The sequence below is a fragment of the Hypanus sabinus genome, chromosome 1 (assembly GCF_030144855.1).
Source record: "Hypanus sabinus isolate sHypSab1 chromosome 1, sHypSab1.hap1, whole genome shotgun sequence".
NCBI lineage: Eukaryota > Metazoa > Chordata > Chondrichthyes > Myliobatiformes > Dasyatidae > Hypanus > Hypanus sabinus.
The window spans coordinates 143,269,708-143,295,512 of record NC_082706.1 but is presented as its reverse complement, the minus strand read 5'-3'; the positions used below and the strand labels follow the sequence as shown (position 1 = coordinate 143,295,512).

General features: G+C 42.7%; 2 protein-coding genes across 4 annotated transcripts in view; both read left to right on the top strand.

Annotated features, from left to right (window-relative positions):
* Positions 1–2,364, top strand: part of ttc39c (tetratricopeptide repeat domain 39C) — a 50,710-nt gene extending 48,346 nt beyond the window's left edge. Inside the window, exon 14 of the mRNA XM_059977783.1 lies at positions 249–2,364. Within this exon, the coding sequence (XP_059833766.1) occupies positions 249–338 (90 nt within the window). The 3' untranslated portion in view covers positions 339–2,364. The remainder of the gene's footprint in view (positions 1–248) is intronic.
* Positions 2,365–2,925: 561 nt separating this feature from the next.
* Positions 2,926–25,805, top strand: part of LOC132398356 (basic proline-rich protein-like) — a 57,048-nt gene continuing 34,168 nt past the window's right edge. Inside the window, exons 1-4 of one of the 3 annotated variants that reach the window (XM_059977659.1) lie at positions 2,926–3,591; positions 6,217–6,293; positions 24,570–24,735; positions 24,869–24,922. In XM_059977659.1, coding sequence (XP_059833642.1) covers positions 24,591–24,735; positions 24,869–24,922 — 199 coding nt within the window. In that variant the 5' untranslated portion in view covers positions 2,926–3,591; positions 6,217–6,293; positions 24,570–24,590. Of the gene's footprint in view, positions 6,294–24,569; positions 24,736–24,868; positions 24,923–25,805 lie in introns of all 3 variants that reach the window. The other 2 variants (XM_059977679.1, XM_059977669.1) reach the window with 2 other exon arrangements.

The window sequence follows — 25,805 nt, the reverse complement described above, 5'->3', positions numbered from 1 at the left end:
ATGTATCATGTCCAACATGTCAGCGATCAATTCCAGCTGTCATTCCTCTACCAGCAATCCCAGTTCATTTAGATACCATTGTAATCTTCCTCCTTTACTTTGTACTACATGGATTTCTTGTTGATGGCCTGGCAGTATTTGGTATGGAATGTAGACATATCAGCATCTGTTACAATTGAACCCATAACAATTTTTGTGATTTGACATAGAAAAATTATCTTTCAGTTACTTCCTATTTTGATCCGCAGGAGGAGTTTGCTGGATATGATTTTGAAAACCGGCTTCATGTGCGTATCCATACTGCTTTAGCATCATTGAAAGAAGGTATTCCACAGTGATGTTTGCCAAACTGGAATCCTCTTCAGTGCACATGTGATTGAACTTCAATCAATTTCTGCACTTTATGCTGTTAATATTCAGCAAAGTGGTCGGCCAGATCCAAGGAAAGCTGTATAAGACCCAAGCATGTAGAATATCTTTAAACGTATTAAGAATGGTTCCACTGGCAAATGTGAGATGACGCAAATCTGTTGCTTTGTTATAGATAGTTAAAAAGGTGGTGGCTTAGAGGATTCCAAGGACTATCAAGTGACCTTGCTTATTTTAACCACCACTTTGGAATGGTGTAGTTCAGTTTAGACCTAACTCAATTATCTGTACAGTTTAATGAAGCACAGAGTCTTTTCATGTCACTGGTGCATATTCTAATGGCCTTGGTTGTGTAGTTGGTCAGGACTGAAGGAGGATTCATGGCTTTTGCCTTTTTCAGGCAAAATAGACAGCCATATTGTTAAAAACAATAGCCATACTTTTTGTTGCACTAATTTTATTTATACTTTGCGGAGATTTTATGCCATTGTTATTTTAAAATGTGTAAAAAAAAAAAAAATATTGGTAGCACTTTTTAATCCCTTTTGTATTGGACCCAGAGAACACCAGCAGCGAAGGACTTGAGTTCATTTCTGCTCAGGGTCGTTTGTTAATTATGAGTGAAAGATGCAGTCTTTTTGAAATGCCTCTGAAACCACTACACCAAAATGTTATTTGATCTTCTGTGTTAGCATTCTTTTAAGTGTCCAGATACCTCAGTTGTGGATCAGATGTAAATTGTGAAATTCGTACATTTGTAAAGGATAACTCTGGAAAACAGGGTACTGAACAAACAAAACTGCCTTGTAGCATCTCAGTGTCGAATTAATTACTTTGTCATTTGTTTTGTCATATTATAATATTGGGTTTTTAATCGATTGTTACAAACATCGTACAGGGAAAAGTTAGATTTTTATTCTGTATTAGCTTATGCAGTTGCCAAGTTATTTATGCGCCATTACTTAAGAGATGTGAACCATTGAATAAGAACATGTAACATATCACTTGGATGTAGATACGACTTGGAAACACCACCATTGATTGGTTTCAAATATATTTTTTTATGAATTATTGAAATATTAGGCATGGTTTAACTGCAGAAAAACCTGCAAACATCATCCCTGAGTGATACATATTTGGGTTTATCTATATATTGGAACACCATGTGTGGATTGTCCAGCAACTGTGAATGTTTGGTGCATCAAGCTACTCTTTTTCCTGAAACTGTTAATTCCTTACTGTGATACTATTCTACAGGTACTGGTATTTCTCGGTCTTGCCCAAGTGGTCAGTTGGTGTGGGACAGACCCTGGGGTGTTTCTGTTCGACTGTAACTCCATGAAGAAACTTAATTGTTGCTGGTTGCATAGTTTAATTTTATTTGAATATTTAGACTGTTGCACAGAAATATGTCTTGATTTCAAATCTGTTTTCCTGTTTTACAAAGCTGGTGATCCTAGAAGCTCAATCCCCTTATGTACACAATGTTGTGCAGTTCTGTATGGGGGCTGGATTTTTGTTTTGTTTTGGATAGAATGAAATATCTGACATTTTTGACACCTGTTTACTTGGGTAAAGTAATGAAGTGTGACTCTTTATGAAGTTCTTACATGAGAGTGTTAACATTTGGTTGTGGCACACATGCCACTCTGGGAAAGGGAAACAAAAGTTAAAAATTGTAATGAATTGAGTTCTGTAATTAATCCAATGCTTGTATTAATGGAGGAAAGCTTGTATTGAAAAATGACTTAATTACAGAATGGACTAATACTTGCAAATGAATTCACTGGGAACATAAAACAAGTGTTTTCTGCTTGATCATCACAGCAGTTTACTATCAGGTACTTTGAGCTGAATTGTTCATTGTGTACATGATTAGAATATGGATGACAAAATCTTTCCCTGTTGTTTTGACTGTATATAAACTGCCGTTACTCATCTGCATTAAACAAAGTGACCAGATGTGGCTAATACCTAGTGTTATTGTATCAGAAGTTGTAAGTAGTCATCATAATGTACAGTAAAACTTCATGAATCTGATGTGAGACAGGTTCTGAACTTTGGAGGCTGATTTTCCAGACTGTTGAATATCATTCCAATAGACTTTGAAGTCATAGCTTCACCTATCCTTACTCTCCCCACCCCCACTTCTTTATTGTGCCTTTCCCCTTGCTTTTCAGCCCTGAAGAAGGGTCTCCATCTGAAATTGTTTATTCATTTCCATAGATAATGCCTGACTGCTGGTTCACAAGATCACAAGACAAAGGAGCAGGAGTAGGCAATTCGGCCCATCAAGTCTGCTCTGTCACTCCACCACCAGCTGAACTATTCCATCTAGTTTTAATTTCTGGCTTTTCCCCCATATCCCTTGATACCCTATAAGCATTTTGTGTGTGTTGCTTTGGATTTCCAGCATCTGCAGAATTTCTCGTGTTTATGAACCACCACTTTGTAGTCTTTGTTCCTGAGCATTGTTTCCATGCCAGGCCATGATGCAACCACTCAGGATATTTTTTACCGTACATCTATAGAGGTTTGCCAGTGCTTTTGGTTACATGCTGAATCTGCAAACTCCTAAGAAAATAATGACACGTACTGTGGGATTTAGCGACATTAACTTGAAACATCGACTGTTTTACGCTCAACACAGATGCCACAAGTGCTCAGTCTTGTCATGACTTTGTTTTTAGTGATGGAAGTTAGGTGTTTGGGGTCAGTGTAATGAAACAACAGAGTAAGTGCAGGCTGCCTTGTGGTTTCCTGTTGTGTAATCACAGTGCGGCTACATGCTGAAAACTTGAAAAAGAAACGAGGTGTAGGTTTAGGACGGAGACATTTCGGTTCTGTTCTTTGCCCCACAGTCTGCTGAAACTTTCCATCTTTTACTGTATTTTTTTTAACACATTTTTAGATTTTTCGCAGCTGGAGTTGTTTGGTTTTAATTTGAAATGGTTAATTGGGCTGGTAGGGTGACCCGGCGCAGGACACTGAAGGAAGGGAAATATTACCATGCCAACGTTTTGACCACGTGATTGGTCATTCACACAGACGGGCCTGTCTTGATTGGTAGGATATGCAATAGTGACGTGTCTAGCGTAGACAATCTCCCAAATTTGTGTGGGTGCCCATGCGCAGTAGCACTGATCACCTCAAAACGCGTTAGGCGCTGGGCTACGGCAAGCGGCTGGCGAGCGGAGCGGCGACGACGTGCGACAACGCAGGGTTGGTGCAGTTTGGCTGTCGAGAGCGCTGAAGTCCCCACCTTCGGTCCCGGAACGTGAGAGGGGAGGGAGGGGCACGGGTCAGGGATCCCTCGCTGTGTACAGGGTGGGCTAGAACCTTTCTCCCACCACCACTACCCGTGCTCACAGAGGGGTCTGACTGGGCAGGGGGAAGTACGGGGATGTTATTGAGGTGAACTGAAAATCTTAAAGAGTGTGTACTGAGGAGGGTGAGTGCCTCCTCAGAGTCAGAGTAGTACTGCATGGATACAAATCCTTGTTCATTCTGATCAGTGTCCACCCAACCAATTTCAATTTCCTGTCGCAATCAAGAAGAAATCTGCAATGCCAGAAGAAATCGCTGAGACAGATTCTGTAGTATCATTTAAAAAGTACTCGAATAGATACACGAAGGAAGTGGGCTGAGAGGAATATGGGCAGAACACAGGTAATTGGGGCAACACACACAAAATGCTGATGGAACGCAGCAGGCCAGGCAGCATCTATAGGAAGAAGTACAGTCGACTTTCCTGTTGCGTCCCATATTCCTCTGAGCCCACCTCCTTCATGTATCTATTCGAGTACTTTTTAAATTATATTACAGAATCTGTTTCAGCGATTTCTTCTGGCATCTCGTTCCACATACTAACCACCCTCTGTTGAAAAGTTGTCCTTTAGGTCCCCTTTAAATCGTTGCCCCATACATTTCTCAGCCTGCTTTTTATGGTCATTTGGCATGGCGTAAACAATTTGTGCCATCGAGAGAAATTAAGATTCTTTTGTAATTACCCAGCAATGTGCAGGATAGGTAAAAATTGCCTCAGAATGAGGAGCTGTCAGGTGGATGGGTTTCTGGATCATTGCCATATCTAATGTAAATGCAGATGTTGGTGTGTCTGGATAGATTCTGATTTACAAGCAGTCTTTTGACCCTTGTGAATAGATGCTTGCCTGCTAGTGCTACTATAAACCATGTCAAAGATCTTGCTGAAGTTTACATAGACAATGTATGCCACTCTGCCCTTTGTAAATTCTCTTGAGTTCCCTCTTCAAAACATTAAACATTGGGACAGTGTCATAAGATGTTTGCTCATAAGGTTGCGAAGACTGGAGGAGAGCAGAGATCACTGTTGCCCGGTAATCCATGAGCTTTCTGCCAGGCCATGATTTGGTGAAAAGTTTAGCATGTAATCCTTAACTGTTGTGAATCCAAGGAGTCACTACAATGGAAGCAGACATGGGGTGGAGAGTGGAATGGACACGACAGAATACATCTGAGTCGCTTGTCCAAATATCTTGATGTGACATACTGTAGTGTTAAATTCATGTCTTGTTTAACTGCAGAATCTTAAGCCATTTGTTTTTGTTTGTTCATTATGTGCTATGTTATATGATGCAGTTGATCATGATCTTTCCATGACCATGGTCGTTATTGGCAAGTTTTTCTACAGAAGTGGTTTGTCTGGGGGAGGGAGCTAAGTAGGGGTGATCAGTAGGTTAGCAATGGGAAGGAGTGCCTTACACCTCCTTTGGTAGAGATGCAGCCCCACCCCACAATTTTTTAACCACTTTAAAAATACATTTCAGCTATCTTGCATTTATGTATTAACAGAATGTTCTTTTTGGCTGCACTTAATTGAGGGGTAGATTTTATTCTCACCAAGGAAAATGGAAGGACAGTTTCCAACAGTTGGGAACCTGTAATTTGATCTAGGTTGGAGCAGAATAATTAAAGTCTTGGCACATTATAATTTAGTCCTGTAACAGGAACTGTCCATTTCCAAGAATACAGTGTTAATAAGACCAATGCTGACATTGGCAGGTTTTGGCAATGTACGGTACAGATAACATAGCATTTTTCTGCTGAAAGCTCAACATGCTAGAAGCTTGGGATACCTTGCATTGCTAAGGAGCTGTTATGATTTGTCATGTTCAGAGAATGCATGGTGTCTACGCCTGCAGGTCCAGGCAGGGTGAGGCAAAGCTGTGGGAGAAATCATGGTGCCAAAGGCTAGCAACCATCCTGGGGGGCAAGGATATGGGTGATTGGTAGACTTGGGTTTTGGGAGAGGATTGGGGGTTAAGTCTGGGGAAAGGGTCAGGGAGCTGGCTTTGGACATGTGAATCCTGCACATTGCTCACATAAAATGTTTTAGCTGTACCTCATCCATCAATTAACTTCCACCAGTTACCATGAGCCATTCCTACAGAAAATGCAGAGCTGGTGACACAGTGGTGTCCGGGTGAGAACGTGTATCCAGGGGTGCTCCACCCCTGAGTAAAATGACTATCTGCCTTTACTGAAAGTCATTTGTGGTGCAATAAAAAAGTACACTGCTTGAGGGGATTCTACAGCACTAACATTGGCTCTCATGGTGTTTTATTTATAAAAGGTTGCTGCATTGTTTCCCCTCATTTAAAGAGTGATTGTAAATTTAGACATTTAATCTCACTTTGGGACATCTTGAAATGTTTTGTTTGGTTAAAAAAGTTAGTCAAGTTAAATTGGCCATTTGAGCCAAAGGGCCTACTACTCTAAATCTAAAATATATAATGGAAAAGTGATAATACAGAAAAGATTGCAGATGAAATCTGTCAAGGACTAAACCTGTACTCAATTTTCCAGCTTTCTTGAAAGTTTGAAACAAGGTGATGATTCTTTCTGAAGAGGACTGAAAGGAATATTTTTCAGTTGTTGGCAAGGTAATCTAATGCAGTTACTTAGATAGCACCTGAAATTTTCAATGTAGTTTCTTAAAGATATATAATAGAATGTAAAAATATTTGCTAAGTAAGAAACTACATAAAAGTTAGAATGAGTAGTTAATCAGCTGTAATTGAACGTTAGAGCAGATCTGAATGGCCTAATTCTACATTTTATGATCTCAGTATGATGGTGGTGGTGCAATGGGTAAAATACTAGAGTACTAATCCAGAGGCCGGTATCTAATTCAGATGGGACACAGTTTGGTAGGACAGCCCCATGAGAGTTAATGGTACAATGGTATGCGGGTGGAAAAGAGTGGCCTTGGAGTCCAGGATATCAATACTGGACCCCCACGAAGATTCAGATCACTATGTAAAACCGGACAGGAAACTCTTGACGGCCACTTATTGATAAAATGATTCTCCTCCATAATGAGCATGTTGCAGCTTTATTAAAATGTCAGACCACACTTGGATTATTGTTTCAGTTTTGGTCACCTTATTAACCGAAGAATGTAGAAGCTTTTAGAGAGAGTGCCGAGAAGATTTACCAGGATGATGCCTGGACTAGAGAACCTGTCTTATGAAGAGCTCTTGGGTGGGGAGAAGGATGGACAGCCAGAGACTTTTTCCCTGGGTGGAAAAGGCTAACATGAGGGGGTATAGTTTTAAGGTGATTGAAGGAAAATATAGGGGGGAGATGTCAGAAGTGTATTTTTTACACAGCGGAATGCACTGCCAGGAGTGGTAGAAGAGGCAAATGCATTTAACAGACTCCTAGGTAGGTTAGTAGAGAAAAGAAAAATGGAAGGCTAATTGGGAGTGAAGCTGGCAGAGTAGGCTAAACATTATGGGCCAAAGGGCTGCTGTTCTAAATGGAGGAAGCAAAGTCAAAAAGGTTGTCTGGGTGAGAAGCTTCAGTGTCATATGTTGTGAAATTTATTGACTTTGTGGCAGTAATACAATGCAATACATAATAAAAATACAAATTACAGTATATGTGTGTATGTATTTATCTTATATGTGTGTGTGAGAGCTTGTGTGTATGTGTGTGTGTATATATATATGTATATAGTTAAATGAAATAATTAGTGCAAAAATAGAAATTAAAGAAGTAGTGTTCTTTAGTTCAGAATCAGGTTTATTATCATTGGCATGTGATGTGAAATTTGTTAACTTAGCAGCAGCAGTTCAATGCAATGCAATACATAATCTAGCAGAGAGAGAAAAAAATTACCTGTAAAAGGGGTTTCTTTTTTTTTCTTTGTTACTGTTGGGAAAGGGTTTCCTTTTGTTAACTAGGAGGAATGCTAATTTACTGATAACGAGAATGGTATGCCTTTGTAAACCAAATGGGGATTAATGTTCTTTCTTCTGAGTCTGTAAGCTTTTGTTGACGGGCTTTTGGGCAGATCGACGCGAGGGGGTCGAGAGAGAGGACGCAATGCTCTAAGCTGGGCGAGGATCGGACCCCAAGGGGGGGTCCGAGGCCGGGAGATTCTCCGGGGGGGGGGGGGGGGGGATGAAGCTAGATGTGCTTGGTTGACCACTCGGAGGGTCCTGAGCTGTTTGGAGAGTCGAGGAGTTTGGAGGGTCATGAGCTGCGAGTCGAGGAGTTCGGAGGGGAGCGAATGGTGGCCAGAAGACTTCAGTAATTGAGCTCCAACGGCTGTGCACGAAGTGGTTTGGACTTTGATAAGTTTGGCGCCTTTTCTTTAATTTTCTCTTCATATATACTGTATTGTTATTAATCACTTAGTTATAGTAACCTTTATAAATTGTACTCATTTAATCGCATATGGTGAACTGTCTGTTTTTGGGCGAGGCGGGGACATCACACAGCATCCACACCAGCTGATTACCCAGTTTGGCGGGGCCGAAGGCTGCTCCCCCTAGACGAGAACGAGCTGAGCGAGCCTGAGGCGACCCATGGGGTTACATTGTGGGGTGCTCGTCCGGGGTTGATTTCTGTGGAAGCTGTGTGATCACCCTCTTTAAATTGTGTCTGCGGCGAAGAACTGGTGTGCCTTTGTGGGTGTGTGATTGCTGGTTATCGCTACGTGTGTGTTGGGTGGGGTGGCTGCTGTTGCTAGCCTGGAGGTCGTTGTTCGATTTCCGACTAGTGCTGACGAAATGGTGGTGGGACCATGGGCTGTCTGTACTGTTTGGAGAGTGAGGAGTGACAGGTTGGGATGTTCCAGCAGTGGTGGGCTCCGCCCGGTTGTTGGAATAATGTCCAGCCCTAAAGGGGCGGAGGCTTGGGCGGAGCGGACCCCTCATTTGTTGGGAGAGTGGCAGTGCTTGGCTGAGGGAAAGCGACAGGGACGGGTTGAAAGTTGGAGTAGGTGGGCTGGTGACTTTGTTAGAACTGTTGGATGCAATTACCTCGAAGTGACTGCTGCCAGTTCTGGGAAAGTGTGGGAAAATGCTTGTGGTTCGACTGGAAGTCAAATGCCGCAGCTGGGGGGCTTATCATATCCGTGGCAGGAGATTGGTGGGAAGTTTTTAGGGTATCCCTTTTTGCCTAGGGGGGCAGATAAATTGCTTGTGGTGCCAAGGGGATCAGTTGTTCCGTTGATTCGAGAGGTGTCGGGAAACTTAGAGGAGGCCCAGTGGGGGAACGGCTTGGGGTCTCTGGGGGAGCACGTTCCCAGCAATGTACCAAGGAACTCCCGAAAGGAACAGACTCTATTCCTGAAGGCTTAGAGGGGCCACGCGCACAGGTGTTGTTACGGATGGATGGAAGTCAAGTTAAAGCCATCCTCGGCACCGGGGCGCCGGTTAAGTTGCTGTACAGTTTGTTTCATAACCGTTATTGGAAGCATTTACCCTTGACGACATTGAGAACACTGGAGATTCGGGGTACCAGTGCCGGTGATTATCCAGACGACGGTTGTTGGTCAGTGAAAATGGAGTTCTTGGAGGCAAATGTGGAGGAGACTGAGGTTCAGGAATCGTTAATGCTGATGTGTCCGGACCCTGTTGAGACGGGCAACGTTTCTGTTCTAGAGAGAACCAATATCCTGCTGGTGTGCTTGGGGGCCTGCCCAGAGGAGGCGGGTGAGCGTTGTTTGGAGGCATTGTCGATGCACCCAGAGTTTCGAGCTGCTTGTGTGGACGTGTGTAGCAGCATTGGGCTGATACCGAATTCAAACAAGAGCCATTGGCGGTACGGCCTGGGGGAAGTATCTGAGGGTGAGACCCTCCTAGTGGATGCTGCGAAATACCACGAGGGAGCGGAGTTGACTGCTGAAGACACCTCGGAGAGAGAGAGGTTGCGGCGACTGGCCCCTGAAGCCGTGGAAGACGTAGGCAGCGTGTGTGTGGATTGTATTGCGTTGAAGAGGCGCACTGTCAGTGACCAGAATATGGCCCTGAGGGCCGGAGAGGCGATGGCCTGTCTGAGTGGTGCGAAATGGTTTAAGGTGTTGGATCTGAGGAGTGGATGTTGCCAGATCCCGATGGTTGGGGCCGACAAGGAGAAGACGGCCGTTATAAATTCCCTAGGAGTCTTCGGGTCCGAAAAGATGCCACAGGGCATATCTGGAGTCCTTGCAACCTTCCTGCTGGGCAGGTGGAAGACCATAGGGGATGTGGAGGCGTTTGGAGTTTTGGTGTATGTGGATGATCTCTTGGTGTTTGGATTTGCCTCAGGAGAATATGATGTGAGGTCGTTGCAGGAGCAGCTGAGAACTACCGAGTTAAAGTGTTTTCGGGACACGTGCCAGGGCTGGCGAAGGTCGCAGCTCGTGAGTGACTGTCTCTACGGAATCAAGTTTGAAATGAAGACGGAGAGACTGGAGAAAGTGATCTGGAACCATTCGGAAGACTTACAAGTTGGAGAGAATGAAGAAAGTTGTCTGACTGAGGGTAATAGCAAACTGAGAACCCGGAGAGGGGAGTTTGCGGAGGTGGAGAAATTACAGACGAATCTCAGAAGAGAGAAGCGGAAGCTTGAAGGGAACCTGAAGATGACCATCAACAGTTCAAATGAAGTGCAAAACCTGAAAGTTGATCTGGAAGAAGTCATGAGGAAGAAAAAGCTGGAGAGAAGTGCAGTGAATACTGAACAGGAGGTTGAAGAGACTGCGGGAGCAGTGCAGGCCATGTGTTTCCGTTTGGAGAAGATCAAACAGCAGCTACCGATCACAGGAATGAGGAAGAATACAGATTCGATGGATGATGTGCTGGATGTGTGGTACATGCTGCCTTTTGCTGACTTTCCCTCGATTGAGGAAGAGACCTTTGGCCCTTGAGTCAGGTGTAGCGGGGAGGGTTAGCTGTGTGCAGTGTGGGGCATGAGTGAGAGGTTGAGAGAGGAGTTGGTAGTGGGCCCAAGGTATCCCCAGTTGTGTCCGAGCCTGAAGGGTTTAGGTGAGGGGGTATGGAGGCCTCAGAAGGGTTAGGGAACTCCCAGATAGTTGGCCTAAGTAGAGCCTGAGGAACAGGGCGTGAGGGTTACTGTGTGGGGAGGAGATGTCACTGTTTGTGCTTGGGTTACGATGTGCTGGCAGGAAAGGTGGTGAGTTATTTAGTAGTCATGAGGACATGACTTATTTGGTGGAGGAAGTGTGTAAAGGGGGTTTCTTTTTTTTTGTTACTGTTGGGAAAGGGTTTCCTTTTGTTAACTAGGAGGAATGCTAATTTACTGATAACGAGAATGGTATTCCTTTGTAAACCAAATGGGGATTAATGTTCTTTCTTCTGAGTCTGTAAGCTTTTGTGGACGGGCTTTTGGGCAGATCGGCGCGAGGGGGTCGAGAGAGAGGACGCAATGCTCTAAGCTGGGCGAGGATTGGACCCCAAAGGGGGGTCTGAGGCCGGGAGATTCTCCGGGGGGGGGGGGATGAAGCTAGATGTGCTTGGTTGACCACTCGGAGGGTCCTGAGCTGTTTGGAGAGTCGAGGAGTTCGGAGGGTCATGAGCTGCGAGTCGAGGAGTTCGGAGGGGAGCGAATGGTGGCCGGAAGACTTCAGTAATTGAGCTCCAACGGCTGTGCACGAAGTGGTTTGGACTTTGATAAGTTTGGCGCCTTTTCTTTAATTTTCTCTTCATATATACTGTATCGTTATTAATCACTTAGTTATAGTAACCTTTATAAATTGTACTCATTTAATCGCATATGGTGAACTGTCTGTTTTTGGGCGAGGCGGGGACATCACACAGCATCCACACCAGCTGATTACCCAGTTTGGCGGGGCCGAAGGCTGCTCCCCCTAGATGAGAACGAGCTGAGCGAGCCTGAGGAGACCCAGGGGGTTACATACAAATAAAATAAAACATAATAAATAAAAAGTAAATCAATTACGTATATTGAATAGATTATTTTTAAAATGTGCAAAAACAGAAATATTGTATATTTAAAAATAGTGAGGTAGTGTTCAAAGTTTCAGTCCATTCAGGAATCGGATGGCAGAGGGGAAGCTGTTCCTGAATTGCTGAGTGTGTGCCTTCAGGCTTCTGTATCTCCTATCTGATGCTGCCTTTCTGAGACATCGCTCCCTAAAGATGTCCTGGGTACTTTGTGGCTAGTACCCAAGATGGAGCTGACTAGATTTACAACCTTCTGCAGCTTGAATGTCCATTCAGAAATTGGATGGCGAGGGGAAGAAGCTGTTCCTGAATTGTTGAGTGCATGCCTTTCGCCTTCTGTACCTCCTTCCAGATGGTAACAAATGAGAACAGGGCATAACCTGAGTGATGGAAGTCCGCCTTTCTGAGGCACTGCTCTCTGAAAGTGTTCTGGTCACTATGGAGGCTAGTGCACATGGTGGAGCTGACTAAGTTTACAACACACTGCAGCTTACTTCAATCCTGTGCAGTAGCCCACCCCCAACATACCAGACAATGATGCAGCCAGTTCAAATGCTCTCCACGGTACATGGAGACATTTTCAAGTGTTTTGGGTGACATAACAAATTTTATCAAACTCCTAATGAAATATAGCTGTTGTTGTGCCTTCTTTGCAGCTGCATCAATATGTTGGGTCCAGGTTAGATCCTCAGAGATGTCGACATCCAAGTACTTGAAATTTTCTCTTCTGATCTCTCTGAGGACTGGATTGTGCTCCCTCCTGTTCCACAATCAACTCTTTGGTCGTACTGACATGGAGTTCAAGATTGGTGCTGTGATACCACTCAACTAGTTGAAATATTTCGCTCCAGTACTGCCTCTCATCCCATCTTGTATCAACAAACTTATAGATGGCCATTGAGTTGTGCCTAGCCACACAGTTATGTGTGTAGAGAGAGTAAAGCAGTAGGCCAGACACACAGCACTGGAGGTTCGCCAGTGTTGATTGTCAGTGAGATTATGGTCTTTCAGTTAGGAAGTTGAGGATCCAGTTGCAGAGGGAGGTGGAAAGTAGCATTAGGCACAGCTAACAATGAGGAGGTGCCTGGTGCGATCAGCTGCACTCAGGACTGCTGTATTAAAATGCAAAAATGGCGAAGTGCTGGACAGTGACCAAGAAGTGAAAGTCCAAATCACCTATCGTGAATGTTCAGTGCAATCATAAGGGAAGTGCACCAGTCTCTATTTTCTAAGAAGGTTCAGCTCATTTCCTAACACTAACAAACATCTACAGGTATATTATTGAAGGTGACTTAACTGCCTCGTGGCTGGTTTGGTAAATCAAATCACAGGAATCTTAGAAGCTGCAGGGAGTTTGGGACTTTGAATGGTTCATCATTAGCTCACCCCTCCCCGCCATCAGTAATATCTACAGGAGGCACTGCTTCAGGAAGGTAACATCCATCCTCAAAGATCCCCACCAACTGGACCATGTCATCTTCTCACAGCTACCATCAGGTAGCGGGTACAGAAGCCTGAAGTCCCACACCACCAGATTCAAGAAAAGCTCCTTGCTCTTCATGCATGTGGTTCTTGGACCATCTGACACGAGCCTGGTCACTTCAGATTAGCAACACTATGACCACTTTGACCACCTTGCACTAAAATAGGCTGTTCTTTGTTCTAATTGTGTTTTCTTGTAAAACTTGTGTATCATTTATTTTCTTGTTTAAACTCCATTTCTGATGCTGTGTGCCTGCAATAGTGCTGTAAGTTTTTCATTGGACCTGTACACACATGTACTTGTGCATATGACGATAAACTCAACTTCTCACTGTGATAATGACATTATCATTTCCACGTCCCCTACCATCAATATCCTGAGGTGTCTGCGAGAAGCAAAAATGCAGCTGGACCTGCTACTACAGTAAATACACGGCTAATCATCCCTCAACCCACGGCCTTTCCACCAAGTCACAGATCACTCTTCCCATTGCTGCATGACTGCAACACTCAACAATCAAGTAACTTGACACCATGTGGAAAAAGAATACCACCTTGATTTTGTCCCCAAATGTTTCTTGCCTTCACTACTGATCCTTGAGCTGCAGTTTGTACCAAATATCAGCAGAAATTCTTGCCTAGGCTACTGTGGCAGCTCTTTGCAAACTTCTGACCACTGTCACGTACCCCATGACCGGGTTACCAAACCAGCAGAAATGGGATACACGTTGGAGTCTGGTATTACTGTAACTAAATGTGTATTAGTAAACTAATACAATACTATAAAATGCAAATATATGAAACAGGTTAGCAATGATATATCCAGAAATGTGGAACTAGGAATCAAAACCAAGCTCTTTCAAATGAATAGACTAAATGAATAGTCTTACGATGGTGCAGAGTTCAGTTTAACTTAGGTTGAGGTAGTTGCTGGTGTACCGTTGGGGGGTGGGGGGGAGAGAGAGACCGAGAGGTGATGCAGTTGCAGTTGATCTTCCCGTTGTCTTCCTGTCCTGTTAAGGTCACCGACTGTGACCCTGTACCTGGCACGACCATTCTTCAGTGGTAGGCTTGTCACCCAGGCAAGGGTAGACACACAAATATGTCCCCACCGGTCACACCCCAAATTGATCCTCCAAACCCCCACCTTCATGTGGGTGCACAATGCTCTTTCAGTGTCCCGGGGTGTGTCTCCCTGGTGTGTCTGTCTTCGCAGACCTGCTTTTTTGCTTCCTCTCTCTGTTGCTTTGCTTCTTCCGCCTCTAACTTAAGTGTCTCCAGCCTCATCTCTTCCAGACGTATCTGGACCTCTACAGGAAACGTTTCTACCTCCTCCTCACTAAAGCGCTTCGTAGAAATATAGTGCTTCACTATTATCACTCAAAGCTCCACCTTCTTCATACTCTTCTGTGCCTTAAGTTTCAATGCATTAACAACTTCCCACAACTCATCCTTTTTAGCTTTCCTTAAGCCTGCAGGGTCTGGTCTTGACAGAAAATCCTCAACATCCATTTCTGCTGTTTTCCACACAACCAAATCAGACAAGGGAATTTACCTCAGTCAATTCAACAGCCCCCCAATTTGACATTCAAATTTGTCATGTAAAATTGGGGATCTTCCCTCCCGACTGCTTCTCATCCTCCTTACCCTTCCTGCTAGTTCCTGGCTTATTCTCTGACTTAGCCGGTGGGCTCTACCATCTCTACTACCCCTCTGGTAGCTCTTACTTGGAAGAAACGTTACCTTGTGGGTTAAGGCATACTCATCTGCTAACATGGCAGTCTCGGACAGAGTTTCTGCCTCCTCGTCCAAGTACGTCCTCATAACCTCAGGGCTGTAGCTTTTAAACTGCTCAATCAGCATCAAATGTTTGAGTTTGTCAAGATCCTCACTGGCCCCTTTCGAGGCGCACCAATGCACAAAGTACATTTGCATCTCACGGGCAAACTCTAAATACGTGTGGTCCCACGGCTTCCTCAAATTCCGGAACCTTTGCCGGTATGCCTCTGGAACCAACTCATAAATCCTCAGTATAGCCCTTTTTACTTCATCATAATTCTTTGCCTCATCCGCAGACAACGCCGAATAGGCTTTCTGAGCCTTCCCCTTAAGAACACTCTGTAACAGAACAGCCCACTTCTCCTTCAGCCAGTCCTGATTCACAGCGACTTTCTCAAAATGCAGAAAATACCTATCGACATCCGTTTCCTCAAATGGGGGTACCAACTTAATTTCCTGACTCACCTTGAACCCCCATGCTGGGTCTGCTGCCCCTCCCCCTTCTTGCAATGCCTTTACCTTTGCCAGCTCAAACTGCCTCTCTTTCAGATCAGCAGCATAGTTCACAGGGGGATTAACTCTGGACCCCACCCCAGCCTGGTTTACTCATCATACCACCAACATGTAAAAGCTTCAGCTGCACAGCAACACCATCACTATTACCTCATTGTCACTGAGTCTATATCTTGGAATTCCCCAAAAGTACTGTGGGAGCACCTTCACCCACAAGAGAGTGACCTCCCCGGATAGAAAGGATGTGGAACAAATACTCCTTGTAATTCCTTTTGAAATCTGGTTGAGCCACCTTTCCTGTTTTGAACAAGAGAGGAATGAATGACTGTTGCAATTCCGCCTTGTGCACCTTAAATGCTTCCCATTGCCAGTCTGTTTATCCATGGACCCAGAATATTAGCTCTGTTTATAGATTAATAGAACACTACAGTGTAGAAACAGGCCTTTTGGCACATCCAGTCTGTGCTAAGCTTAATCTGCTTAGACCTATTAATGCGCACTTGGACCATACCCCTCCCATCCATGTACCTATCCAAATTACTTTTAAATGTTGAAATCAAACTCGTATCCACCACTTTCATTAGCAAACACGAGGAAATCTGCAGATGCTGGAAATTCAAGCAACACACACAAAATGCTGATGGAACACAGCAGGCCAGGCAGCATCTATAGGAAGAAGTACAGTCGACGTTTCGGTCTCGCCCGGAACATTGACTGTACTTCCTGTAGATGCTGTCTGGCCTGCTGTGTTCCACCAGCATTTTGTGTGTGTTGCTTTCATTAGCAGTTCATTCCATACTCTCATCATCCTCTGAGTGAAGAAGTCTACCTTTCTCGTGTTCCCCTTAAATATTTCACCTTTCACTTTTAACCTGTGACCTATAGTTCTAGTCTAACCCAACCTTAGTGGAAAAAGCTTTCATGCATTTACCCTATCTATACCCCTCATAATTTTGTATTTCTTTACCAAATCTTTAATTCTCCAAAGCTCCATGAAATAATGTCCTACACAATTCAACCTTTCCCTATAACTGATGTCCTCAAGTCCTGGCAACATCCTTGTATGTTTTCTCTGTACGTTTCAATCATACTTCATCTCTCCAATAGCAGCTGCCAGTCCTACCCCTCCTGCAACTAATGGTCACAATGTCATAATTCCACATGCTGATCTATGCCCTAAACTCATCTGCCTTTCCTACTGTACTCCTTGCATTAAAGTATATACAACTCAGAACATTAGTCCCACCATGCTCAACCTTTCAATTCCTGACTTTTGTATGTAGACTTGCATATAGGCCCCATGGTAGCTTAGAGATTAGCATGATGTTATTACAGCTCGGGGCTTTCCAGAGTTCAAGGTTCAATTCCAGTGCCATTCTGTAAGGAGTTTCTGTATGTTCTCCCCATTGAATATGTGGGTTTTCTCTGAGTGTTCTGGTTTCCTCTCACAGTTTAAACCCATACTGGATAGGTCAATTGGTCATTGTAAATTGTCCAATGATTAGGTTAGGGTTAATCAGATTTGTTGGGTTTGCAACGGCAGTGTGGCTCGAAGGGCCAGAAGGACCTACTCCTCATTGTATCGATAAATAACATCTTTCCCCATAACCATTCCACTATCAACTCTTTTGTCCCTATCTCCTTGCAACTCTAGTTTATACCTCCCCTACCCCCATGCAACACTAGAATAATTATCTTCCCACAGGTGCTACCTGACCTGTTGAGGATTTCCAGGTTTGTTTTTAGTTTAGATTTCCAGTGTCTGCTGTTTGTTATTCAATACCATTGTTTCCAGTTTGTGTTAGAACTGGCCAGTTCCACTGTATGACCAAGGAATGGTAGGAATGCTTGATGTCCTGGGTTAGGGGTGCAGCTGACAATGCAGGATCATTGAACTGAGCAGTTGGGTATAGAACATGGAGAAGTACAGCAGAGAAACAGGCCCTATAGACCATTACCTTGTGCTGAATTAATTAAACTAGTAATTAAATGTGTAACTAGACTAATCCCTTCTGCCTACATAATGTCCATATCCCTTCATTGGCTGTGCATTTGTATACCTGTCTGAGAACCGGTTACATGCATCTGTTGTGCTTGCTTCCACCACTACCCCTTGCAGCACATTTCAAACACCCTCCAAACTTCTATATTTAATTTTGTAGAAAACACTAAAGATACTAGCTGTCTCATAATCTTAAACCTCTATCTGGCCTCCCCTCAGTCTCCATCACTCCAGAGAAAACAACCCAAGTTTGTCTAACTCTCCTTGCAGCACATGTCCTCTAATCCAGCCATCATCCTTTGCACCCTTACAAAGCTTCCACACCCTTCCGATAATGGAGCAACTAAATTTGAATTCAATACTCCAAGTGCAGCCTAACCAGAGTTTGATATAGCAGCACATAACATACTGATTCTTGAACTCAATGCCTCTATTGAGAACAGCAAGCATGCCATAAGCCACTTTTACCGGCCCATCAACCTATGCAGACCTTTTCAGGGAGCTATGGGCTTGGGCCCTAAGATCCCTCTGTACATCAACACTTAAGAGTCTTGCCATTAACTGTGTACAATCCTTCTAAAAGTGCTGGATTAAACTCCATCTGCCTTTTCTCCATTTGGAGGTTTCCCTGTCTGCTGAGTGTTTTTAGCTAAGTTTTAGAATATAGAACAGTACAGTCTTTGGGCTCACAATGTTCAACTGACCTTTTAACCTACTTGAAGATCAATCTGTTTCTTTCATTTTTCTTTCATCTGTGTGTCTAAAAGACTCTTATATGTCCCTAATATATCTGCCTCTATTACCACCCTGGCTGCGGGTTCTATACACTACCTCTGACATCCTCCATATATTTTCCTGCAATCTCCTTAAAATTATTCTCCCTTCATATTGGCCATTTCCATCCTGGGAAAAAGGTGCTGGTTGTCCACTCTATCTAGGTCTCTTATCTCCTACATCAATATCAAGTCCCCTCTTATCTTTCTGCACTTAGTCCACTCGGCCTTTCCTCATAAGGAATGTGTCCTGGAAAATCTCCTCTGCAACCTCTCTAAAGCTGCCACATCCTTCCTATAAATAGGAGACTAGAACTGAACGCAATGCTCCAAGTGTGGTCGAACCCTAGGTAATTTCTAAAGTAAGTACATGTTCAGCACAGCATTGTGGGTAGAAGGGCCTGTATTGTGCTGTAGGTTTTCTATATTTCTGTTTAGAGAGCTGCAACATTACCTCACTGCTCTTGTTTCTGATTCCAATATCTACAGGTCTCATTGCTCCCTTTCTTTCCCAGTTTATCACTTATTCCGATAATAATCCATACTGCTGTTATTGTTATCAACGTGGATAACTTTGTTCTATGTGGTTCTGCTCAGTCCTTCAACCTATCCAAATAAATCTGGAACTTCTCCACAGCTGACGCAAGGCATATCCTCATGGAGAGGTGGTAATATTAAATTTAATTCCATCATGTAAATTATTTATATCATGTATATTCAGGGTTGTCCACTAATCATAGCCTGCCATTCAGATAAAGACTTCTCTATTCCTACTCCTTGTGTCCAGTTCACTATCCACATTAACATTTCACATCTGATCCCATATGCTTTAATTTTGTATATGGTTTTGATGAAAGTCCCTTATGTGGGACTTCTGTAAGTGTATTGAAACTGTTAGTACACTACATTCCCTCTCCCTCTCCGTCTTCCTCTCCCCCCCCTCGCCATCCCATTCATCCACTCTCTCTGTCTCACTCATCCTCATCTTTACTGCTAGTCACACCCCAAAAAAAACTGTAGTTTCAAATTCCAAATTTGTGAAGCAACAAATAATCTGCTCAAGGAAGTCAGCGGGTTGAACATTATCTGGTAGGGGGATAGGAATTGATTTAACAGTTCGAGACAGTGGATTAGGATTGAGAATGGAGAAGGGATATAGCCAGTATAAACAGGAGGGAGGAGGTGGTGAGATAGGAGCTTAAGGTGTGGACTAAAGCGTGGGGTTTACGATCACAGGCAGATTATGTTAAGAGGGAAGGGGAGTGGTGTGATCAGTGGGGGCAGACAAATAGAGAGAAAAAAGCTTGAGGTGCAGATGAAGGGAGTTGGAGTTAACTTCCTGACGGAGATCAGCAGGAACATAAGGAGTAACAGGAATCTGAAAAGGAAGATGATACTGGAAACCATTAGGGGAGAGGTGAAAGGCAGGTGGAACCAGGAGAGTGGAGGTGTTTGAGGGAAAGCAGATGAAAATGAAAGGATCAGAGGTGGACTGGTAAGTGAGGGGCAATGGGAAAGGGGGATAAAACCCACTAGATGGGGAGACTGAAGTGGAATAATTCATTTCATACCATTGGGTTGTAGACTACCAGGCAGAATATGCAACGTTGTTCCTCCAGTTTGCGCTGTGCCTCACTGGCAGTGGAGAAGCTAAAGGATGAACAGCTCATGGTGGGAATGGGTAGAAAATCTGAAATGGGATGTAACTGGGAGTAATGGTGGCCATTGCAGACCTTCTGTATGTGCGCTGAACTGGTTGCCCAGTCTGCACTTGATCTCATTGGAGTCTTCCCTTTTCACTCTCAGTCCTGTTGTCAGATTTTGACCCAAGATATTTACATTCTTTTCTTTCCACAGATGCTGCTCAACCCACTGAGTTTCTCCAGCAGAATATGTCTTGCTTAACAATCTCTTCTGTCATACAGTGTGCCCTCACCTTGTCATCCTTGTTCTTGCTCTTTACTGGAACATGCCAATCCGCTCCCACACACGGCTCCCAATTAACTCCCCCAGATCCTGTCTAATCATGTCATACTCTGCCATACATAATTTAGTACTTCCCATAAGGTCCAAACTTGTGACATGATTCCACAGTACTGTAGGAGATCCTGCTCCCTACTTAGTTCCTTGATATGTCATTCCAAAGTGCCGTCACAACTGCATTCCAGAAATGCATTTTCAGTGGTATTAATGTTAATTTGATTTGTACAATTCTATATGTAAGTTGAAGTCACACATAATTAGGTTTGTACCATTTCTGCATCCATCTGTAATTTCCTTCAGCACCATTCCCTACATGTACAACCTCCATTGCTATTTTCTGTGCCTAAACCCAACACTGGGAGACTTCATGTCAGGGATCTTGGAGTTAATATCCTTCCTCACTATAGAATGTATTCCCTGTTTTGCAAACTGTCTTCCGAATACTGAATAGATCTGAATGCTCAGTTCCTGTTCCTGAATATTCTCAAGCCTGGTCTCTGTAACAGTAACATTATCATTATCCATTTATAGTTGTGCAGTGAATTAGTTAACCTTCATGTGAACACTCCACAAGCTGGGACACACTCCCTTCAGGCTTACATTCTTAGCCATCCAGCGTAATTTTGCACCATGATTTTGCTTTTCTCTCAGTCCTCCACTCTTTCATTTTAATTCCCATATCTTGACCTAATTTTATTTTTTTGGATTCATCAAGTTAGACTGCTGTTTCTTCCATTTAGCATTCATGTATACAGTAATAATTTCATCCAGCTAACACCTTCTAAAAAGGGATAAGCTTTGTGTGTCACATGCACGTCAAAATAGGAAGACACAACTGTGTCACTTAAGTCAATGCTGAACATAGTTTGAAGATGTGCTGGAGGCAGCCTGCAAGTGTTGCCATGCATCCATCTGCAACATAACCCTTTGGAATATGAGAGAAAATTAGGGTACCTGAAGGAAATCCACATGGTCACAGGGAGAACTTACATACACAGAGCAGTGGGAATTAAACCCAAATCATTGGCACTGTGAAGTGATGATGGTAACTGCTATGCTTCCGTGACACAGCCTCAGAATAGAGGGGTGTCTTTTTAGAAATAAGACGAGGCGGAATTTATTTAGCCAAAGAGAGGTGAATATGTGGAATTAGTTGCCACAGGCAGCTGGAAGCCAAGTCTTTGTGTATATTTAAGGCAGAAGTTGATAGATTCTTGATTGGTCAGTATGAAGGGATACGAGGAGAGAACAGGAGATTGGGGCTAAGAGGAAAATTAGATTAGCCATGATGAAATGGTAGAGTAGACTCAATGGGCCAAATAGTCTAATTCTGCTCCTATATCTTATGAACTCCTCAACTTCTGCTCACACTTATGTATTCTGAAAATTAAGAAGTCTGAGATTGGTGTCTGGGAAGTTGAAATGCTTGCTAGCTTTGATATGTCATTGAGAAGACTGGGTGCTGTTTTTTGGACTTGCATTGAATTTCATTATAACAGTATAGATGACAGAAAAGAGAATAGGCTAGAAGTTGGTTTTGAAATAAAATGAAAATTAACTAGCTTTGGAACTTGTTTGTAAATTAACTGAATGTGTCTCTCAAAGTACCATTTTGTGAGCATAGAACATTGAATGTGAGGATGATTTCTCCCAAAAGACAGTGACTGTTGGCTCAACTGCCATTTTCATGAGATGATTAGAGTGATAAAAAGGCCAGTAAGTTTAGTGACAGCACAAAAACACGGCCTTCGAGCCACAACACGTTCAAGTTGATGGTAAGACCACATTTGGAGTATTATGTACAGTTTTGGTTACTCTGTTATTGGAATGACATTATTAAATTGGAAAGAGTGCAGAGGTTAACAAGGATGCTGCCAGGATTTGAGGGCCCAAGTAATAGGGCAGTCTTGGACTTTACTGTTTGAAGCATGAGAGATTGAGGGGTGACTTTATGTAGTTGTTCAAAATTATGAGGGACATTGATAGAGTGAATGTACAGTCTTTTTCCCCAGGAAACTAGAGAGCATATGGTTAAAGTGAGAAGTGAAGGGTTTAAAAGAGACCTAAGGGCACATCTTCACACAGAAAATGGTAAAAATATGGAATGTGCTGCCTGAGAATGTGGCTGAGGCTAGTATCATAACAGTTTAAAATACATTTGGATAAATACATGGATAAGAAGGGTTTATAATGATATGGCCCTAAACATGCACAACTGGGACTAGCTTGGAGGGACAAGATCTACCAGTATTTGCAAGGGCAAGGCCTGATCAGGGGTAGTTAGCATGGCTTTGTGTGTGGGAAATCGTGTCTCACAAATTTGACAGAGTTTTTTCAAAGAAGAAGACTGGTGAGAACAGGACAGTAGATGTTGCCTTCATGGACTTTGGTAAGGGCTTTGACAAGGTCCTGCATGGTAGGCTGGTCTGGTGGATCTGGCAAACTTACACAGGGTCAGTGTCAGTGTCTCTACTGCCTTGATGAGGTCAGATGCAGGTTGGAGGAGATACTCGTTCTGGGTGGTCTCCATTGATTGTTCTACCATCCTGTAACCACCCCATCTATTCACCCACCCATCTTTTTGCATTTCTCATAGACCTCTTCCCTTCCCCCAGCCTCATGACCTGCCCATCATGTTTTCTGGTTCACCACCCGTATCCCATGGTCTGCTGTCATCTCCTATCAGATTCCTTCTACCCTAGCCCTTTACCTCTTCTACCTATCACCTCCCAACTTCTCACATTATGCCCCCCACCCAACAAGCTTTTCCCCTCAACTGGTATTACCTTCCAGCTTTTACCCCTCCCCTGCCCACCTTCTTATTTTGGCTTCTGTCCCCTTCCTTTCCAGTCTTGGTGAAAGGCCTTAGCCTGAAACACGTCTGTTTATTTCCCTCCTTAGATACCGCCTGACTTGCTGAGATCCCTCAGCGTTTTGTGTGTTGAAAAAAAATCAGCCATGATTGAATGTGAGAGCAGACTCACTAGGCCGTCTGGCCTAATTCTGCTGCTATGGTTTTATGAGATCCAATATGAGCTAGTCAATTCTATACAGAATTGGTGAAAGGAGACAGAAAATGATCATGGACAGTCTGGAGGCCTAGGTGTGACCTAGGGATCTGTGCTGAGCCCACTGTGATTTGTCATCTATATAAATGATTTGGATGACGATGTTGTTGATCTGGTTTGCAAGTTTGTGGGTGATGCCAAAATTGGTGGTGTGCTGGACAGTGAAGAATGTTATCTAAGTTTACAATAGGAACTTGTTGGAACAGGTCAAGAAAAGGCAGGTAGAATTAAACTCTTTCAAGGAGGAGGTGTATTTTGGTAAGTTAAATCAGGGCAGGACTTATACAGTAAATGGTAGGTCCTTGGAGAGTTCTACATAACAGGTACATTGTTCCTAGCAAGTGGTGATGCAGGTAGATATGATAGTGAAGAACATGAATATGTCAACACTTAAATATGGAGGAAAGGGGGTGGATATGGATCATGTGCAGACAGATGTGATTTAGTATTAGTGATTATTTGGGATCACGGACAGCATAGACACCATGGTTGAAGGGCCTGGTCCAGTGGTGTACTATTCTTTCTTCTATGTAAGAAAATATTGGCAAGCTTGTTTTTATTGTTCAAGGCTTTGAATACAGGAGTTGATGCATCATGTTACAACTGTGCAAATCGATAGTGAATTCTGATTGGTCATTTATAGGAAGGATGACATTAGCTGGAAAGGTTGCAGACATGTTAGGCTGAAGAGCTTATTTCTGTGCTGTAGGTTCCCATGATTCTATACTACATAGTATAGGTATTTTACCAACAGGAACCCTGATATCCAACGAGTAACATTCTTAAGTTACATAATCTGATTCATGAATATGAAAAGATCATAGTCTGTTTCTCTTCACTGAAATTATCTAATATTTATTTGTTTTTTAAACTTAAATTCTAATTTTGCTCAGAATCTACGTTGCTTAATTCAAATGATCTGTTATTCTGCTCCTCCTTATATTGGCCACCAACCTGACATTGTCATCCTGATTTTCTAATTTTTCCATGTCTTTGTACTTTTCTGTTTCTGCTGTCTCGTCCAGCTCCAGTCCTTTGAGATCGTCATTTTCCTTTGATGACAATCTCTGATGTACCTTTTTTTGTTGCTTAAGTGCAGGGTCTAGCGGAATTTTTAATGCAAACCAAAACTTCGTACAATCAGACATTGGCAATCATTGAGCAGGATAAATATTCTATTGAAAAATTTGTATCTACCTTTTGTATTCTAACTGTTTAATCATTGTTGTAGAAATTAACATCACACTATGCAAATCTGCCTTATTAGTGACAAGGAACGGTTTAACTTGGACATTAGATTCAATCATAGAGGCTAGAATTTAGGTCATCATCACTTTTGTTGTTTTCATTCTGTTTTCAGATATATTGGGAACTAATCAAGATGCCTTCCCACGGCAAACTGGTGGTGCCTGATGGTTTGAAAACTCTGCTGGAGGCATTGGGCAGAGCTGTGATGCAAGACCAGCCTGACAACATCCAACAATTTGCCTCTTCATATTTCAAGGAATTATTACAGTTTCGAGATGGTTTGTATTCTGCCTTGTTTTACTTTGTTGAATAAATATAAGTATTCCAAATATTTTAAATTTTAACACATTTTCAATAGAAAGTGAGTTAAGCACAGTTCCACTTTACTGTTCATTTTTCCATTTCCATTAGGGAATCCATCAATTGATATGAATGACCTAGTGAAAATGTTTCATGTGAGTAGAGGTAAGAACATTCAACTAATTCATCAGTCCCTTTAGTGACAATGTTTAACAATTGTACAGTGGGTATGTCACAGTGCTCTTTGCTTCATTCAATTAAGCAATAGAATATATAATTATTCTATAAAACTGCATCTGAAATTTCATGAATTATAGACTTGCGGAATTGTTATGGCTCAGAAGAAGATTTTTAGAGCTATCCTTTCTGTCCCATTCATCTGTTCTTCCCCATGGTTTTGCAAATTACTTTGCTTAATCACTTATTCCTTCTCCTTCTGAAAGCTGTGACAATCCTGTTTTTTTTACTCAGCAGTGAGCTCCAGAGTTTCTTTTCATATTATTTTGTGTCTTTTCTTTTTCCCTTTTAATTTAAATGTTTGTTGTTTGACTTTGAATACCTACTAGCAGGAATAGTCTGTAATCTCATATTCCTTTCCCATTCCTCTTCCCTTCAATCCTCTTTGCTACAAGAGCAGCAGTCTACAGTCTAATATTTAGAATGCTCAATAGCAGAATAAACCTTTCAAACTTTGTGAGTCATGAGTAGGAAAAGAGGATCAGAAATGGAACATTTCATTTTAGAAACTGTAATCAATTTTATTTGAATACCATAATTGGTTATTAAGTACAAATTATATTTTTCTAATGGCTCTCTGACCTTATTGAGCTATTTTGGAATCACACTGGTCTGACAAATATCTTTTTAAAAACTATTTTTGGTTTCCAGACAAGCTACGGGGAAGATTATATTTGAACTGTTGATGTGCCTAGTTTAAGTCCAGGTTGCTTTTGTTTTGGAGCATTATGCAATGGAATATATTTCTATTTGGAGAGAAACATTTTTTATTCTCTGTCACTTTCTGCATACCTGAAAGTGTAACTATGTG